The following is a 19,928-nucleotide window of genomic DNA, read 5'->3' on the forward strand; positions in this document are numbered from 1 at the left end:
TTGAAAATGACATAATTAGTTAGTACTTGTTGAGCACGGGATAAAGTATTCATATACAAGAATCCAATGACCTCCACGGTAGTAATAATAATAATAATAATATTCTAATATTATTAATTAGACCGACTAATTCAAAATATAGAAAATATGGAGGACAAAAAGTACTAATTTAAAATTAAATCTTATTGAAACTGAAAGTTGGGCAGGTAGCATTACAACGTCAGGATTAATACTTTAATTGAAGCTTAGTATAGCATTAACTATAGATAATTTTAAGATCTCAAATTCATTTAGAAAAGCAATGCATTCATTGTAAATCTTCAAAATTTAAAGAGTGGAAATAAATTTTATTTACTAGTTTATAAGTAGTATATTTATTATTACTGTTATTGTTATTATTACTATATGTTATCCTTACTAGTTACCAGTAATAAACTTAAAATTTCTACACCCTTCACATGAATATTGCTAATAATTTCCACTAGAGAAAACTATAAATGGTATTCCATCCATCCCACTCTAAATGAGCTATTTTCTTTTTTGGGATGTCTCACTCTAAATGACACGTTTCTAAAAAAATAGAAACATCACTCTCTCTATCTTTTTCATCTCTTTTACTTTATTCTCTCCCTTCTCCACTTAACTCACACAATAACATTACATAAAATCTCGTGTTGGAATAGAAATACTCCACTTAGAGTGGAACGTAGAGAGTATATCTGTAAAAAAATCAACTAAATATTAGATATAAGAAACGGGACTTCTAATTTAGGAATATATAAATGGAATGAATATATTTTAGATGACATATATAGGGAAATAGGTGAAATCACAAGACGGCCCCCTATATAACAAAACTGAATGGAATGATTAAATTTGGATGGTTGCAAATGTATTTATTTTCTTAGATTTTAGGGAAATAATGTCGCTTTGTGCACGTTTTGTCTGCAACTTTAACTACACGTATCTTCTCAATTCTCAAGAAAAGACAACATCAGTCCAACAACAAGTTTTAATTTTCAATCATTACAAACATTTTTAAATTCTTTTCGACTAATACTTAATTCACTTGCTCAATATTAATAATTTGGTCAATATTAATAATTCAGTTGCTCAAAATTTGGTCATATAGATTTGTTGTATTTTATATTACAACAAATCTATGTGACCAAATTTTGTATAATCAAAAACTAATTTATTTGAAAAAAAAAAGTTTATTTATGCATTAAATTAAAGTATATGGATGCATATATAGTAGTACATGGAAAGTGTATTATATTGTGGTCATGTATTTATGGTCTGTGTATAATTTTTTTTATTTTTTTAGAACAATAAATGTGATTAGTGCATAAGTATCGCACTTGATTTATCTAATTGAAGACTTTGTTTTCTTTAATCTAGTATCAAATTGATACCACTATAAGATAAGTTGGTTTGAGCTTTTGTAGTACGATCAGAACTAATAATTGACATGAATTTTAAGAATTCATTCTCCTTTCTCACTCGCTCACTCAGCTTATTGTAGTCTAAAACTCTAAATTAATAGTACTCCAAGTCAAAATGCCATTAACTTTGAGCAAAATTTGATATTTCTCGTAAATTTTTAATTTATTCTTAAAAAATCATTAGTTTTATGGGCCTATATAGGAATAGTTTGGCATAGTACCTACTGTTTCATAGGTCTATAACAAATTAATTTTAAACTTATACTATGAACTGCTCTAATTTATCAACTTCAAATATAGTGTAGTTATTTACCAAATGTTATCATCTTCATACTCCACAACAGTTTGTAATGGAGCAGTATTTATGGGTTTGGTCATGAATTTGGTATAATTCAGACCATATCATATCCATTTTGATTCCTAATCCACTACATATATTTACAGCATTTTTTTATTTTGTGCTTATTATAATTAATAAGTTTATACACTATTTTGAGCTTAAAAATTGATCTAACCTTCAAATAAATTCTGTCATTTTGGCGAGTCACCTGAGTTCTACCCATGTTCTTCTTCGTAATCATTCAAGCCAACTGGAAAATATCTCTCTCTCAATTTATTTTTAGTGTTTTAATTATTTTGATGCTTTGATTACTTTCTAAGAAGAAGAAGAATTCGACCTCATCTTTTGATTGGCTCCACGTGTACACTTAGGATTTATCATCCAGCTTAGTTCTTCAATACTAGTGGAGTATAATATTGATCTCTTGCTGTATTTGATGGATTAGTTATGATCAGACATCAACTTTTACCACTTTTATTAAATTATTTATTTAGTTTATAGTAGTATGATTATCAAATACTTTTGATTTTATAACAGTTCTATCAACAAAGCTCTTCTATGAGAAAGCAGACAATCAGTCGTGAATCGTGATGTGCCATGTCGGATTCATCAAAGGAATACTGTGCATTTGGCAAAGTTATATACTTATATATGACCCTCGAGTGTGTCACATATTTAATTGGAGTGACAAAATCATATTAATTAAAATAAAATATCATGAATTTCATAAATACTTGGGGAAATGTCTCGAAGTATGAATAAGGCTGCGAGTATCTAAACAAAATCTATGGGTAGTGAAAGATATAAAGTAAGAAACACAACCTGTAAATGCCTTGATAAAAGTACTACCAATATAACAAGAATAAAGTTATAAAGCTATGCAGATTTATATTTGATTGTTGAGTTATTTATATTTTGATTTGAGATTTAAAATTTTATTTTTCATATGTTAAGCTATACACGAGATTTTCAAACAAAATAGCAATAATTTAAAATACATAGCTCGGGCTATTTATTTATTTATTAATTTTGTGATAAAGTCTGACAGTCTCAAGGATCAAAGAAAGAGCATCAATTAAAAGAAGATTGAATTTGGAACCCAAAAGCAAAAAAGAAAAGGCCAGATTCATCTTTACTTTTGGTTCCCTTTATAAATAAGCTTCACTTTTCTTTACTGACTCGAATATAATCACTTTAATTTATCTACCTGTCTTTTAGACATACTAATATAATTTGCACACCACTTTATTAATTTAAACTACTATGCACACACTTCATGTGAAATCATTATTAATATATGCGCCATATACATGAATAATCTATTATCAACATATGTTACTGAAAATACCTATAAATTTTTAAAAAATACTTGTACTAATCTTGTTCCTTTATATATGTACCTTATACCCCTTTATAAATTGGAAGTGACAAATTAGTGATGAAATTACTCACCAATTCGTAGAATAAAACCCTGGTCACAAAAAGAAAAGAAAATGAAATTGCAACATGAATTACTTATGATCAAGAAAAATTCATCTTTAAAATCTCTATATATACTACTTCCTCCATTCTACATTCTATTTCTTTTAATATATCAATTTATGTACTTTTTTCTATCACATCCTCTATCAATACTATAGACAAGGTGACACTATTTTTTCACTTAACAACAAATTAATCGTTTTTATTAAAACCTCTCATATTATTCCATTACAAGAATGGATGGAGTATATACAAGTTTATTTATAGCATAAAATTAAATGATAAAGTTGGTGGTGAATTATATAATGATGAAAAAAATGCACGCCCCCCACCCGCAGCTTTTCCTCCACTCACATTATACAATATTCACAATCCACCTAGTTTCCTTATTCACAAAACAACACCCACTATTCCCACAAACAACCAAAAAAACACACACACACACATTTAGAGCAAAAGGTGGAGGGGCCATAATTTTCTTGACAAACACACACTCCTCACTTTCTTGCTGCTTTTTTCACACAAATTTTTCTATCCTATGTTTTAACATACAATTTTGAGCCAATCCCTTCTTCCTCCAAAAAGACCTTTCTTTACCAAGAAATATATACTTATACTACCCTACCCACCCCCACCATCCCACTCCCACACCCTTCTTCCCCATAAAGAAAAACACACTTTTCCTCATCTAAAACATTAAACTAAAGAAAAAAGAAGGCTTATCCAACTTGAAAAATTCCCTCCCCTTAAAAAAATTATTCCATGAGTTAAAGCAAGGAGATTTGCTTTGTTATTTGATGTTGATTAGATGGATACCTTGTTCAGACTAGTCAGCCTTCAATCTGATCAGTCCAGCACCACCACCAGCTCCAAATCCTCTAAGCAAAACCCTAATTTCGACGAAGAATGCTTCAACCTTTTCATGGATGACGAGGATTTCTCTTCTTCTTCCTCCAAGCACTACCACTCTGTACCTCCTCCTCATCCTCCTCCTCCTCCCGACGTCGCTGTCGAATTCGCTGCGGTTTTATCCGGAAACAGCGCCAATTGGTCACACGACATTCTTCTGGAAGCTTCTAGAGCCATCGAGGATAAAAACAGCGGCCGCGTGCAGCAGCTGATGTGGATGCTGAACGAGCTCGGATCTCCTTATGGAGATATTGATCAGAAGCTTGCTTCGTATTTTTTGCAGGCGATTTTCAGCCGGATTACTGATTCCGGCGATCGGACTTATTCGACGCTTGTGGCGGCGGCGGATGGGAATTGCTCCTTCGAATCGACGCGGCGGACGGTGCTGAAGTTCCAGGAGGTGAGCCCGTGGACGACGTTCGGCCACGTGGCGTCGAACGGCGCGATCATGGAGGCGTTCGAGGGGGAGAGGCGCCTGCACATCGTCGACGTGAGCAACACGTTCTGCACGCAGTGGCCGACGCTGCTGGAGGCGATCGCCACGCGCGCGGACGACGTCACGCCGCACCTCCGCATCACGGCGGTGCTGGCGCGGGGATCGTCGTCGGCGGCGGCGCGGAGGGTGATGAGGGAGATCGGGAGCAGGATGGAGAAATTCGCGCGGCTGATGGGGGTTCCGTTCGCGTTCGCCGCCGTGCACCACGGCGGAGATCTGGCGGATCTCAGCCTCGCCGATCTGGATCTCAAAGACGACGAGGCGCTCGCGGTTAATTGCGTCGGGACGATGCGATCCGTGGCGGCGATCGGCGATCGGAGGGATAATCTGATCGAATTGTTCCGCCGCCTCCGGCCTAGGGTTTTGACGGTGGTGGAGGAGGAGGCGGATCTCGATTTAGGACTATCGAATGTCGAATTCATCGACGGATTCAGAGAGTGCTTGCGGTGGTTTAGGGTTTACTTCGAGGCGCTGGAGGAGAGCTTCCCGCGCACGAGCAACGAGCGGCTGATGCTGGAGAGGGCGGCGGGGAGGGCGATCGTCGATCTGGTGGCGTGTCCGCCGCAGTATTCGGTGGAGCGGCGGGAGACGGCGGCGCGGTGGTCGCGGCGCTTGCATGGCGGCGGATTCACGCCGATCGCGCTGAGCGAGGAGGTGTGCGACGACGTGCGCTCTCTGCTGAGGAGGTACAGGGAGGGGTGGACGATGGCGCCGTCGCCGGATTCCGCCGGAATATTCCTTTCGTGGAAGGAACAGCCGGTGGTGTGGGCGAGTGCATGGAAGCCTTGCTGATTGAGACTTCCACCAATGCTCGCACGTGCGAAGCAAATTTGGAAAAAGAAAAAAATAAGTAGGTATTATTAATTAATTAATGGTGTTAATTTCTTTTTCTTCTTCATGAATTTTCTTTTATTTTTCTTCACTTTGGATATTTTGATAGAATTGAAGTGACTAATTGATCTTATTGAGATTGTTAAGTATCATTTTTTCTATCTAAATAGAAAGATTTAGTTATTAGATTTGGAAGTGAATTAATGTACTATATGTATGTATTGACTGTCAATTTCATGAAGTGGGTTTTGAGCTAAAGGGTGAAAGTGTTGGGACAAACCAAATTCTAATCCCACATTGATGAAAAGGAAAAACATCATTTTGAATTATGGTTACATGATTGCATGTACATGCTTGGTTTGTTTCTAGTTATGATTTGACATCTAATCTAATTAACTTGTACAGATATATAGTTTTAAATATTTGATATTGGAGTTGGTATTAGTGTGGGGTTAAGTTGATATCATCATAATATTATATGAATGTTAAAAAGTTGTTTAAAGTTAATTAAGATAGAAAGGGTCATTATCTTGTTTGGGACCATAGAATCATAGGACGGCCATCGAGTTAGGTTTTGTTTGGAATCTCTTAAAATTCTTAAAATGTGTTTAGGCATAATTAGTGGTGTAATATCTTTGGTGCCAAACACACTTTGTAGAATATTAGTTTTTTTTCTTCATCATCGCAAAACAATTGCACCTAAAAGCAACCTAATTTTGCATTCTTTATGATCAACCCAATTGACATTTGAATGAGATTAATGAATATTCATTTAAAAATTAGAAGTTCTACAATAATACTAATGAAATATAATTTTTTTTTTTAAAAATGACCCGTTAGAGTTTGTGACCAAAAATCTTTATCATGGTGACGTTGCATCATAAATCAAGAAGAGGAAAAAGAGTAATGCTTTAGGCCCACATATATATTATAGTGGGAACTTCTTTTAAGAATCTTATTGTTAATCTTTTGATGAGACTTGTTCCCTCCACTTTAACATTACCACTATCTTTTTTACACCTTTTTGCATCATCTATTCCATTTGTATATAATCCATACATAGTACTACTACTTATCTTTAAAATATTTTATTTTCACACACACATTTGTGTGTGTATGTGTAATATGTACAAGAAGTCAAGAATGGGGTTCATGTGCAAGTAGAAGTAAGTGCATAACACGATTTCTTGAATTAGATAATATTGATTGATTTTGGGACCCTTATGAAATGTATGCTGCAATTTCTATTGGAGGCATTTTTAAATATTGTCTTTTTCTTTAGGTCAATAGCATATGATTTCAGCTATGGATGGTGACTATTCATCAATATTATAATTTTACCAAGACCAAAATTGAAAAACTAAAAAAGGGTCCTCTGATTTTTACTGCATCCATGTATTATAATAATCGGTATGTACCATATCATAATTATCATAAATATAATGAACAACAACTGATAAAATATTTCAAGTGCACTGACTATCATGAAAAATAAAGATTTATTTCCTTCTAGCTTACATTGACAAATGACGAGTGATGTCTTTCAAATGTGATAGAATTAAAATCAAGATTGTCAAAAAATATAAAATACTCCTGAACTATATTAACATTCCCGTAGCAAATACATCAAAATTTACATCTAATCTCTATGATTCTACAATTAAAGTTTCCTAATCATAACCCAGTAACATTATGTGGCAAAGTATTAAAACCTTTGAAAAAAAAAAAAATCTAAGCACTCCACCTTGAAGGAAGCCTCCATCTCTTATGCCAGTAAATAGACACTCTCGACCACAAAGGAAACCCAAAACTATAATCAAATGGCTGATCAGCAGCTCCTCCTACTGTTAAAGGCAGCCATACGTACCTCGAGTCCCGTAGATCAGCCGGGTTCCACCGGTCCGCCATGAAGATAAACGAACCGGGAAGCCCCGGCAATGGCAGCACGAACGTGCTCTGAGCAAAGAACGTCGTGGCACGGAATATCTTGTTTCCCCCTATGCAAGGATTCCCCATGTTCTCCCACGGACCCATGATCGATTCAGCTGCGTGCGCAAGAGCCTCGTTTGGAGCCCAGCCGGTGCACCCGGAAGTGATCATGTAGTACGTCCCCTCGTGCTTGAATAGAGCCGGTGCCTCTCGATGCTGCCCTATGAGGATTCTTTTCATCACATTTGTCACGTCGAGATACTCCTCATTGAGTGGCCCGATGTGGAGTTCGCTGTTGTCGTCGGACGAATATATGAGATAGGCAACGCCATCGTCGTCTTTGAAGATGCTCATGTCTCTGCTGTCAAATCTGTGGGGACGTTTACTGTAGAGGTAGTTGAATGGACCAGTGGGGGAATCGCTAACGGCTACACCGACCGAGGCTTTTGTGTAGTTAGCATCATCAATGTGCATCCACATTACGTATTTCGCTGTCTTGTCGTTATAAATTACTTTTGGCCGCTCGAGTACGTTGGACTTGTGGAGGTCATGAGTCTCGTCATTTTCCTCCGCAGCAAGCACGATACCCTCGTTTTTCCACGTCCAAAGATCTTTTGAAGAATAACAACCAACACCAATGACATCAACCTGAATGGAATATATTGAGGTTAGTTTCTACAGACACTATTGTTATCTTTATCGAAATCAGCAACCATATGCAAACGTGACAGAAAACTACCATGAGAACAAATCCCTAACAAGTGTAGCAATTATTAAGCAAGACACTTATACACCGATGATGGTCGATACACGTATCTACTGCAAATTAACTGCCAACTATCAAGGTAGTCTTGCATTAATGTAACATATCTAAGACGAAATCAGTTGTTTGCTTAAAATCAGCCAAAATCATACATTTGGGTCCGAACAAGTTTCGATGCCTTAAGAAGTCAGAACAAATATCTGAAGCGTATTATGCTGTACGTCAATACACAGACCAAGTAAAAAGCATGCAGCTGCCTCATCTTTTCGAATATCATTTGTTCATACAATTAGTTTTTTGAAATGGTTACATCAATTGGTAGATTGGCTTTTCATATCTGCATGAATGATTTCATATGATAAAATTTCATGACAGAATTTTTCGATGAATCCTCTAAAAGTTAATTTAACAATGAACTATGTAAAACAATATTTCTGCACCTGCACATTAGAATTGAGAAAAAGTTATGTCCATGATTTGGCAAAGAGGCTATTATTTAGTACTCTATTTACCTACTTTCCTGCATTCACCATTGTCTAAACTCCACCTAAGGTTTACTATTGCCACGACTACAACTCACATAATTATTATTAGCATATTAGTCGTCAAATCAAGTTGCTGTCCCGAGTCTCCACTTGGAAGAGCATGATCAAGAAACAAGGAAATGTGTCGTTGCAGAAACAGTCAAGTGGTGAACCTTATTCTCTTGTTAGCTAACACGCCAAATGTATGGTTTCACAAGGTCTCTAAGAAACCGACATGCATGAATTAGGAAAGGATTTGAGCATTTTATTGGGTATATCATGATGGCATCCATTAGATTTCCACAAAAATTAAGAGAAGAAATTTGCATGTTTTACGAGCACCTAGTTTTCCACAAACTATTCCTTAAGCTGGTCCAACTTGATCATTCTGAAATGTGTTAGCTAGGCTCAACATCTAAATCACCAAAATTTTGAATACTTAATTCGATATTTTAGGAATCAGCACCTGAAACTAAGGTCTGTAGGTAATCAAGTTATTTAATGCCTTCAAGTATAACTTCTTTAGTTTAGAATAAAAAGGTAAGATTCTTGAAATTATGAAGTAGAATAAAAAATAATTGGAATTTTTAAAAGGAAGATGCTAAGCTGTCATGTAAGACCTAAAACCTCATACAACTAGATACAGTACTTTCTGTATTTCTTTGCCATATATTCACATATATCATTATGCCAAATCAGTGTACGTTGTGATATTTGATGTGCATGCAGGCACATTCACAATCTGATTTAAAATATTTGAGAAAAGGAGTTGTAGCATAAAAAATCAAAAATGAAAAGGAGAGAGACAAGTTTTAAAACTTATGATGGAAAGTGGACAAACACTACTAGAAATGACAATATATATGACTAATGCATAAGTAGAACATTAGTCTGTTAAAGAGTATGCAATAGGATTTAACTCATTAGATACATCCCTTATTTAGTGGAGTAGTTTAATCAGAAGAAATGTAGCCTACTCACATATTGCATTTTGAGGCATAATTTGACAGAGTCTCCAACAATGACAGGAAGGCATAAGGATGCCTTTGATAAAAAGAAGGATAAGTGTAAAACCACTGAGGTCTGAACTAAAACGTGAAAGGATAATTTATTGCTTATCAGTATGCGATGGGAAGGTCAGCCTTAGCGTTCATTTCTTTTAACTAGTTTTCGGTTAATACATAAACAATGAACAACGATCCATACCAAAACCGAAGGGATTGTAAAAATGATGGATGCATCCAGAAGGATTGCCGTTTCAGCTATTATTCCACTGGTTATAACAGGATGTTCACAAAAAATCTCATCAACAGACATGTAAAGTGAAAAAGGCAACTCTTCCTACAACAAAGTTTAGTATCGAAAGCGTAGGAATAGAAGCATAGATATAGTCAGTAAACAGAGGGAAGACTGTAAAAATCACGTATAGCTATATCGTTGATCCATCCACGGGGAAATATGCTCAAAGAAAAATAGCTATATAGTACTATGTCGCGCATAAAGAAAACAATGTGACTCATTCAACAATGATGTGCATTGGTATTTTTCTGATGATTGCTAATCAATGATGTTTAGGATGCAAACACACATAAATGTACCAAGATTTAAAATTTACCCGTGCTGCTCCTTTCTTGTGAGCGTGGTAAGTTGGGCCGTCTTTATACTCTCCATACCAATAGTAAGTCCTGCTCATCCCATCATATAAAATACCGCCTCCGTGTGCTTGAATAGGATTTCCTTCAGTGTCTAACCATATCCGCCCAGGATGATAGTACAAACTGCCATTTCCAGCAGCATTCATAGGATCTACAGCCGTCTTCATAGAAGGAAAAAATATGTGCCTTATTTGGGAAGACTCGTCTAGAAATTCATCAATCAAAGTAGTAGGCCGTTTTGGTTTCCTTTTAGCAGCACGGGGAGATCGCCTTCGTGGAGGAGGCATTTGTATATTTTCCTCCTCAACCTCCTCAAGCTCACTTATCAGCGGATTGTTCCTTATATTGCTGCTTCGTGCCACTCTACTCTGCACGTTCGTATGCGAAAGTAGGGTGTACAAATGAAGCATAACAAGGAGGCCTACTAGGCTCCACACAACATTCGACATCGAGCATCTGCTCCCTGCAATGCAACGTAAAGCAGTTGGTTTTCTGTATTTGTTCCTTATCCTCATTTTGATGCCGTTTTATCTTCAACAAAATGCTGCATTTTTAAAAACACGCAACACGTCGATCGGCAAACTAGCACATCAATATTCCTACACAGGATTTGCAGATGACAAAATCAATCAATCAAAAAACTTGGAGAATCCATTAAAATAGCCAATCATGCTAAAAAAATAAACAGATCATTGCAAAGCACAGCCTCACAACAACTGGTCAAAATCCCCTCAAAACTTGACCTAATCGAAATCACCCGATTGCAGATGAAGCAGCGAACTTCAAATTCAACAATAAATCACGAGCAATTGAATCAATTCCACAATTAACATAAACAAATAGATCTACAAATTACCGATAACCCCAATCCAATTCTATCTAAATCAATAAGAAGTAAGCAACATAAGCTAATAATTGAGCAAGTCTACTGAAGCTGAAGGAGAGATACCTCTTGACATCGGTTTGCTGCTCTTAGCTCTTCCGAATCTCCCAACCATTCATTCAATAATCAAAATTGACAGCCCGCCCTAAGTTGCTAGAACTTTGCTGAGCTAAATAGTTGAGTAATTTCGACACACGGGAATGGTGTGGAGTTATTCCGACCAGAGACGTGAAGAAGAAGGGAATAATTGAAGTTAATTAATGAGTAAAGTTGAAGAGAGAGAAAGATGGAGGTGGGATTGATTATTTGTTGGATCTTGTTTCTGATCGCAATTATGAAGGAGGCGACTGTGTTGTGACCTACAAATTCTCCCCCTCTCTCTCTGTCTCTCGTTTTTACCATAGCAGGTGACTTTTATTACAGAGCAAGAAAAACAGATGACACGAAAAATGGTGACTTTATCCCCACGTGTCACTTTTTAAAATAAGTTGGAAATTTGAGAAAAATACACATGATCGAAGCTTCATTATAATTTTATAAATATATCAATTTAATCATATTATAGAGGTTATGTAGTTGTACTCTGGATATATAAGTAATAAAATACATACTCATACATTGTATAAACTCAAAACTATGATCTGAATTGTTAAAAAGTATTAACTGATGATAAAATAATAGTAATAGAAGATGTCAACACAATATCAACTATTGACACTGTTACATTTTCTATTACTACTATTTTATCATTGACATTTTCTAATGATCCAGATCATAGTTTAGAATTTTTAAAATATTTAGAGTTTGCATTTATCACATACTATGACATTGTATAAATTCAAAACTATGATCTGAATTGTTAAAAAGTATTAACTGATGATAAAATAATAGTAATAGGAGATGTCAACACAATATCAACTATTGACACTGTTACATTTTCTATTACTACTATTTTATCATTGACATTTTCTAATGATCCAGATCATAGTTTAGAATTTTTACAATATTTAGAGTTTGCATTTATCACATTCCATAGTACTCCTATCTTTTATCTACTGCACTGTTATAAATAATTTTCTCATAAGTCAATCAAGTCCGAAATATATAAACCTAAATTACCTAATATGGGAAGTAATGACACAATCATGTTATACATCGATTTGTAGATAGTCATTAAAACACAAATTCACTTTTAGCATTTATTATTTACAATGACAAGCTTCAATTTTTTTCTTTCACTATTTATGAGATATATTAATAGTTTAGTACAGTTTTTTTTTCCTTTTCCTATAAAAATTTAAAAATGATCAATAATAGTTCTCTATTTATTCCCGTGACTTGAACTTCAACCTATTGAAGCGTCTTATCAATTGGAGCTGCGCTCAATCGTCACAATAATTTAATATAGTTATACGTATAAATATTTACAGTAAAAGTTATTTTTCCAAATGTACCTATAATCTTCTTAGAGGCTGAGAGCTTATTAATGAACCATATAAGTATAAAATTAGATTGATAGTGATAAATGTCTATTAAATTAAAGTTTTTGATATTATAAAATCTGAAATATGTGATTTATTGACTTAGAAAAAATGTAGAAAGACGTGAAGAGCGTTGGGTTGGGCAATCCATAGTTATTTAACAGTTGTGTAATAATAGAAACGGAAGTAAGGGGTAAAGTATGATTAGTTAGAACATGTTCTTTCTATCAAAAAGAATAAAGTTGGTAAATGTCTCCTTTCCCACCAATCTTCCTCTTTCGTCCCTACATACATATGCGTCCCACACATAATTTACAAGTACTTTTTTTTTGGGTCCAAAGACATGTATGTATTAGACGTTTTGAATGAAGAAAACTAATGATTAAGTTGGGAAACGAAACTTGTGGGACTAGATGCAGTGGAGAAGTCATTATCGGCGTCGGAAGGCAAAATAAATGGGATTTTACAGTATAGTGATTGTTGCCGCAATGAATGACAAACGAAGAATGAAAATAAACCTCAACCCTAAAATAGCTGAGAAGGAACTGTTGCACTGAAATTCAGCGCTAACTATGATATCAACTTAAATGGAATATTCTAACTTCCACGAGCCGACAGTAGGATCGATCGAATTCTTTCCCACCTAAATCCACCATTGGTCCCAAATAAGGCCCCTCACATGTTAAAATCATGTCACGTTTTGAGGGTGTTTCTTGTACTTGAAAATGCATATTCAAAATGGAAAGGGTTGTCAGTTTTATTTATTACTACTATTATTTTGAAATTAAAGACCTTCTAAATTAAAATACTTGTAAAATATATTCCTTCTGTCCTCCATTAGGAAAATTGGTTGACCATTTTAGTCCGTTCGTTATTAGGAGTCCCAGTTCAATTTTACCATAAATAATAGATTGACCTCATTTCCACTAACTATCTCCTCACATTTCATTATAAAACTAATAGAAATATATAAAAATGAGTCTCGCATTCCACTGTCTTTTTCCACCCAGTTTATTTCTTAAAACTAATAGTATGTCATTTCTCGTATTTACCATTAGTCTAATCGTGTTACTAATTTAAAATTGTCGACCAAAATCAATCTATATTGGAAGAATTTGGGATCATGAATTTGAAATTAAATTGGAGAAAATTAAAATTGTATGGGCTAAAATTAGGATATTGTCTGATCTAAAATCAAACGAGATGGCTTTTTCTAATGGATCCGTTTTGATATTGGGCCAGAATAGTTGTACTTCATTTTTAGGACAGAATTTGATATTACAAGGGTAGTACTAGTGTATTTGATTAGACCACCTCTTAGATTTATTAAACTGCCCGGACTAGTTAGACCATTTATCGAAACAGAATTAATGTAACAAATATAATTAAATATGAATTATTGGTTAGTGTACTCGATACAGTAGTTTTATAATTTAGTTGGTTATAATTAAAATAATAAAATTATTTTATATTTATAAGAATATACAATTCAACTAATGTTACTCTCCGCCCATAAAATATGTGCACTTGAAATAACACATGAATTGATACACAATTGATAAAGTAAGAGAGAAAAAGAGAAGAACAGTTAAAGTAGTATTACTGGACAGTAAGACTCACATTATTATTAGTGTTTTATGAGTTGGTACAACTTTTTATTAAATAAAAAAGTTTATATTTTTATGGAACGAATGAAATAGAAAGTGAACATATTTTTATGGGACATAGTATAAAATATTAGGGCCCGTCTGGTAGCCCCAAATAGCCTTGAAACGCGATTTTATCTGGGCCATTCTCCCGTTTGGTAGCAGCCGCTCCAATCGGCCGACCCGGCAAACTTCCAGCGGGTTTCAAGGTTGTACAGACTACTATCGGCAGAGGTGTGTTAGCACTATCAGAGGTGGGAGTGGTATAGTTTTCATGAATCTGGTGTTAACTCTGATAGCGAGACGAATTATACCAAATTACCCTCTGACAGTTGACGGTTTGGTTTGGTCCACCGCTGCATGTGAACGTGGATCCGCCTGGATTTGCAAAGCTTCAGGGGTCGGCGACGTCGTTAACCCAAAGTCGAATTCGGACGAAAATCCAATCTGGTGAGTGACCGCCTATTTTCAAATCTGGAATTATCGGCCTTTATACATCCGGGTATGTCGAATTAATGGGTATTTGGTTTTGATCTGGTAGCTATGATTATGCAATTGGTGTTGATGGTTGAAATTGGGTTGATATAGTTTCAATTTTGACACTGCGCGAGTGGCCGACTATTATGCAAGCCGGAAATGCATTATTTGCACTGTCAAACTGTACAAATTGTGTTCACAATTTGCAATGTTTGTAGTTGTGATGTTGATTTGAGCATGGCTTTGTGTAAATTCCCCCCAAGATTAACTATTTCCTCCCCGGTTCAGCTATTTCACCTTGCAATGCATAATTTCAGTTTTTTAAAGCTCCATCGGATGGGCAGGTCTGAATACTCGTCATATGTGGGGTTTAGATGTAGGACCGTGTATTTGTTGATCCATATTTGGATTGTTTTGAATAAAATTCCAATGTTCATGTTTAGTTTTTGCATTCTGTTGTTTAATTTGCCTTACCTATGTACCAATTTTTTGCAAATCAGTCATGAGGTATTGATTTAGGGCAGCCACCACTAATTCCATTGTGTTTCCCCTTCGAGTTTAAGGTCCTAAACTTCATTACTGGATGGAGGACTCCCGAGATAGGAAGAGAAAGGAGATGGAGGCCGCGGTGGTCATTAATACAGTTCAACATTAACCTTGCTGTTTCACTAACCTTGGTAAGGAGATATGATGCTGATGCTCACAGCGGTGTTGTCACTACAATGAAGTGGAGTAACAATCTCGTAGTTAAGTTAACCTAGTCAGGCTAAATAATGGGGTTTTGGAGAGTAATGGCGGGAATCAAAACCAATTTAGCGTCTAATTTGGTATCAAATTTGATGTCATCGCCGCCAATTTCTTTCCTCAACGGTGGGAGGGTAATTTAGAGACAGTCATATTCGTTTCCCAAACACCCTGATTCAACCAAACCATAGACTAAAGCCCAATCAGCACAAATGGGCTGAACCAAACAGTGGTCAGGTCTAACAGCCTACTTATGAAATACTCCCTCCGTCCCAAGAAAGTTGATACAAAACTTTTGGGCACGGAGATTAAGAGTTTATATTAAATAAATAAGAGAGATGGAAAAGGTAAGAAAGATAAGAGAGAGTGAAGTAAATGATGGAATAAAATAATAGTGATTAGATGTTTTGTCTTTTGTTAAAAAAGGAAATGACTCAACTTTCTTGGGACGGACTAAAAAGGAATACGACTCAACTTTCTTGGGACGGAGGGAGTACCATTTTCAGTGGGCAAATGTTAATATTTATTAGGCTACCAGACGGGCCCTTAGTTAGTAGTATATACGTTTACAACTAAATATCCACTCAAATTACAAATACTTACACAGTCACTTAAAAGATTTATACTCTATCTGTGAAGCGCTTTTATTTTAAAATCTAAATATTAGTAGTATAAAGTCCGATTAAACATAATAAAATTAAATAATTATAGATTATACCTATCTAAGGATTTTATAAATAAGGAAAAGATATATTCAAATTTCAAACCCAATAGCAAACGGAGAAGGAAAGCATTGGGCCATCCTTTCCACCCTGTAGCCAATCAGAAGCATCCATCAGGACACGAGGCACACGTCAGCGCGTGGATTTCACACCTCCAAACAATTCAACATGTACTGGCAGTGAGACCACACGCGCTTCAAGAGCGAGTGAAATTGGCTATCTGTCACCCCATTCGCCCAAAGACAAATCAATCACACAGCGAGAATTACGCGGGGCAGAAGTATAATTATGGAATAATAGAGGGGCCATTGTGATTTGTTAGAATAAATTGGTTGCAGCAATTTCCTCCTAATCCTAGTTGTGGTATGCAAAGAATCCAATGGCATAAATCGTTGATGCGAAGCCGGAAAATTGTTCTACTTGTAGGTTAGGATTCCAAAGAACACGAATTTGTTTGGGGAGAGCTCAATTGGGAGAAGACGGATTAGAGATCTGTTGAATTTTCCGCTCCATCAATCGCAACAATGGGTCTCTGGGAAGTTTTTCTCAATTGGCTTAGAAGGTGTGTATGTAGAAACAAAATATGCTATGAATCGTGGACGAATTTGCTTTGCGGCTTTGGATGATTTTGGTGTGTTTTTCCTGAAAATCAATGTGTTATTTTGAATATTTGGCTTGCTATTGAGGAATTTATCCATAGCTCCAGCTTTCGCCTTGTTTTTAGCTTTGTTTGTGGGCTTTTTTTTTGCTTTTTACTCTTTTTAGCCTTGTGTTGCTTTTGTTAAGATTGAGGAAACGTGATTGCATTATCAGTTGTCTGCGAGTTATAATTATGTTGATTTCTGTTTTTGGAATTCAGTATTTCTACACCAGTTTTGCTATGATCTTTGTATGGTATATGTTGCCAATTTACGGTTGGTATACAATTACTCAATTGGATAATTTTCTTCTTGTATTGAAAATTCTTCTGCGTATATATTCATATACATAGCTTATATCCCTAGGATATTGGGATATTGTTCCATAAATTCTTTCTTGATTAAGAAGAGTACATTCAACTTTTCAATGGTTCTCGTTCAAGTGCGAAACGATGCCTCTTATGGTTTTGATCCCTAGATCATATGAAAGATGCAACCTTTTAATGTGATAATAAATGCAATTATTGAGTTGTCTAGTGGCATGCTTAACTTACTCTTGGAGCATTAGTGGCAAAAATGTTAAGCGTGGTGGTTTGGAAACTTCTTGTAGCACATGCAATTTGGAAGTGTTTTCTTGTAAAACCACTGCAATGTGTGCTGGTTGGAGACATGCTAAGCAATTAACTGCTAGTATCGACATATCCTCAGAGAATGCTGTGCTGAGTATCTTGAAATTCAGTTTCTTGAACTTATAGGGTTTCGAGATAGTGTCTTTAGTCCTTTGATGAAGAATTTAGGATAAAACTCTTGTGGTTGTTTTGAGATTTTTCTTCATGAGTTAACTTTTAAAAGGATGTTGACTCACGAACAATCTTGTGTTGCAGCCTTTTCTTCAAGCAAGAAATGGAACTGTCTCTTATAGGTCTTCAAAATGCTGGGAAAACTTCGCTTGTAAATGTTGTCGCTGTAAGTATATGTAGTATCCTTTCTTTGCTATAAATCTTTCTCGTTCTCTTTGATAATTCTTTATTTGGTCAAGCACTGTTCATTTATTTTCCCCTTTCCTTCTCTAGACTGGTGGATACAGTGAAGATATGATCCCAACGGTTAGTTTACTTCTTGATTTCATAAATATTTGGTTTTTTTTTGCTTCTGTCTGGAACACCTACAATGTTCATCTTTACTAGGAGTAATTAAATTCTGTCATGGCACTTCAGGTAGGATTTAATATGCGGAAAGTGACTAAAGGGAATGTCACAATAAAGCTGTGGGATCTTGGAGGTCAACCCAGATTTAGGAGCATGTGGGAGAGATATTGTCGTGCAGTCTCTGCAATTGTGTATGCTACCAGTAACTCTTTCTCCGTTGTTTATTTTCTTTCAGAAGCATTGCTTATGCTGGTCTACTTAACTATAAGTTGCCTAGTACTCCATGATATAAGCCTACCCTCTTATATGCTTTTGTCCCTTTGCTACTTTGTGCTTATTATCTACACAAAATCTTTTTAATGCTATACTTCAATAGCACCTTAATTATATCGATCCTCGAATATAGTATATGTGAAACCCCAATGCTCTGTTATATAGGGTGGAATTCTGATGTATCACCTATCACTGAGTTGAAATATTGTGCATGAGTGAGGACCAAAATAGAAAAGTATTCCTATATAGTAAGGGTACGACATTATCGCAGATAGTAAGTCAGATCTGCCAAATCAATTTAACATACATACATCTATGGGCTATGCTAGCACTGATTGGCTTCTGTTCAAAATGATAACGCTGTCACTAAATCATGCATTTTGGTGCAGTTACGTTGTTGATGCTGCGGATCCTGATAATATCAGCATCTCCAAAAGTGAGCTTCACGACTTGTTGAGCAAACCATCACTAAGCGGGATCCCATTGCTGGTTCTAGGGAACAAGATCGACAAGCCTGTTGCCCTGTCGAAACAAGCATTGACTGATCAAATGTACGTACAAAATGATACGAATCCGATATTCATTGCTGAACTGTGTGTTTAATTTGTGGATGGTGGTGGTGCAGGGATTTGAAGTCGATCACAGACAGAGAAGTGTGCTGCTACATGATCTCTTGCAAGAACTCAACGAACATCGATCAAGTGATTGACTGGCTGGTGAAGCATTCGAAGTCAAAGACCTGAGCAGAAGATCAACCGCAAGTGCAACCTGTTGTGTTATAGAATTTTTTTGTGTCTGCGAGTTTGCTATTGTTGATGAATTCACCAATTTATTTGTGGCCGATGGGTTGCCTCTGCTTTTATTTAAAACTATTTCTGTATTATATGTTAACTCACATTTGCTTTCTCTAACTTTTGTCACTCTCTTTCTATGACCTCTAATTCCATTTTTTGCTCTTTAATTCCATTTTTGCAGACACAAAAATGTTTAGCTAAGTTTAGGCATCATAATCTACCCAAACAGAATTTATTTTGTCATTTTAAACAAAATTACCATAAATTTTTTGGAATTTGTAAATAAATGCGTAGTGAGAGAAGAAAGTTAGGGGAGCGAATGGGATTAGATACCCCAGTATTCCTAGCCGTAAACGATGGATACTAGGCGCTGTGCGTATTGACCCGTGCAATGCTACAGCTAACTCGTTGAGTATCCCGCTTGAGGAATACGTTCGCAAGAATGAAACTCAAAGGAATTGACGGGGCCCCGCACAAGCGGTGGAACATGTGGTTTAATTCGATGCAAAGCTAAGAACCTTATCAGGGCATGACATGCCGCGAATCCTCTTGAAAGACAGGGGTGCATTTGGGAACGCGGACACAAGTGGTGCATGGTTGTCGTCAGCTCGTGCCGTAAGGTGTTGGGTTAAGTCCCGCAACGAGCGCTGAGATCACCCTCGTGTTTAGTTGCCATCGTTGAATTTGGAACTCTGAACAAGCTGCCGATGATAAGCCGGAGGAAAGTGAGGATGAGGTCAAGTCATCA

At 36.0% G+C, this 19,928-nt stretch overlaps 3 protein-coding genes across 5 annotated transcripts; 2 read left to right on the top strand and 1 right to left on the bottom strand.

Annotated features, from left to right (window-relative positions):
* Positions 1-3,753: 3,753 nt before the first annotated feature.
* LOC125203106 (protein SHORT-ROOT-like) lies at positions 3,754-5,761 on the top strand. The gene has a single exon (XM_048101395.1). The coding sequence runs from the start codon at positions 4,076-4,078 to the stop codon at positions 5,462-5,464; it is 1,389 nt and encodes a 462-aa protein (XP_047957352.1). The 5' UTR covers positions 3,754-4,075; the 3' UTR covers positions 5,465-5,761.
* A 1,222-nt stretch (positions 5,762-6,983) lies between these two features.
* Positions 6,984-11,631, bottom strand: LOC125207422. 3 transcript variants are annotated; one of them, XM_048106755.1, is made up of 3 exons: positions 11,324-11,631; positions 10,335-10,837; positions 6,984-8,080 (listed from the first exon to the last, which is right to left on the bottom strand). In XM_048106755.1, the coding sequence occupies exons 1-3, from the start codon at positions 11,370-11,372 to the stop codon at positions 7,235-7,237; spliced, it is 1,398 nt and encodes a 465-aa protein (XP_047962712.1). In that variant the 5' UTR covers positions 11,373-11,631; the 3' UTR covers positions 6,984-7,234. The 3 variants fall into 3 exon arrangements, with proteins under 3 accessions (XP_047962712.1, XP_047962711.1, XP_047962710.1); XM_048106754.1 differs by having other exon boundaries at positions 10,335-10,918; XM_048106753.1 differs by having other exon boundaries at positions 10,335-10,973.
* A 5,020-nt stretch (positions 11,632-16,651) lies between these two features.
* Positions 16,652-19,292, top strand: LOC125207541 (ADP-ribosylation factor-like protein 8a). The gene is made up of 6 exons (XM_048106926.1): positions 16,652-16,889; positions 17,850-17,931; positions 18,039-18,071; positions 18,183-18,304; positions 18,776-18,937; positions 19,012-19,292. Exons 1-6 carry the CDS (start codon positions 16,852-16,854, stop codon positions 19,127-19,129), a joined length of 555 nt encoding a protein of 184 aa, XP_047962883.1. The 5' UTR covers positions 16,652-16,851; the 3' UTR covers positions 19,130-19,292.
* The last annotated feature ends 636 nt before the right edge of the window (positions 19,293-19,928 follow it).

This window comes from Salvia hispanica, chromosome 2, assembly GCF_023119035.1.
Source record: "Salvia hispanica cultivar TCC Black 2014 chromosome 2, UniMelb_Shisp_WGS_1.0, whole genome shotgun sequence".
Lineage (NCBI taxonomy): Eukaryota > Viridiplantae > Streptophyta > Magnoliopsida > Lamiales > Lamiaceae > Salvia > Salvia hispanica.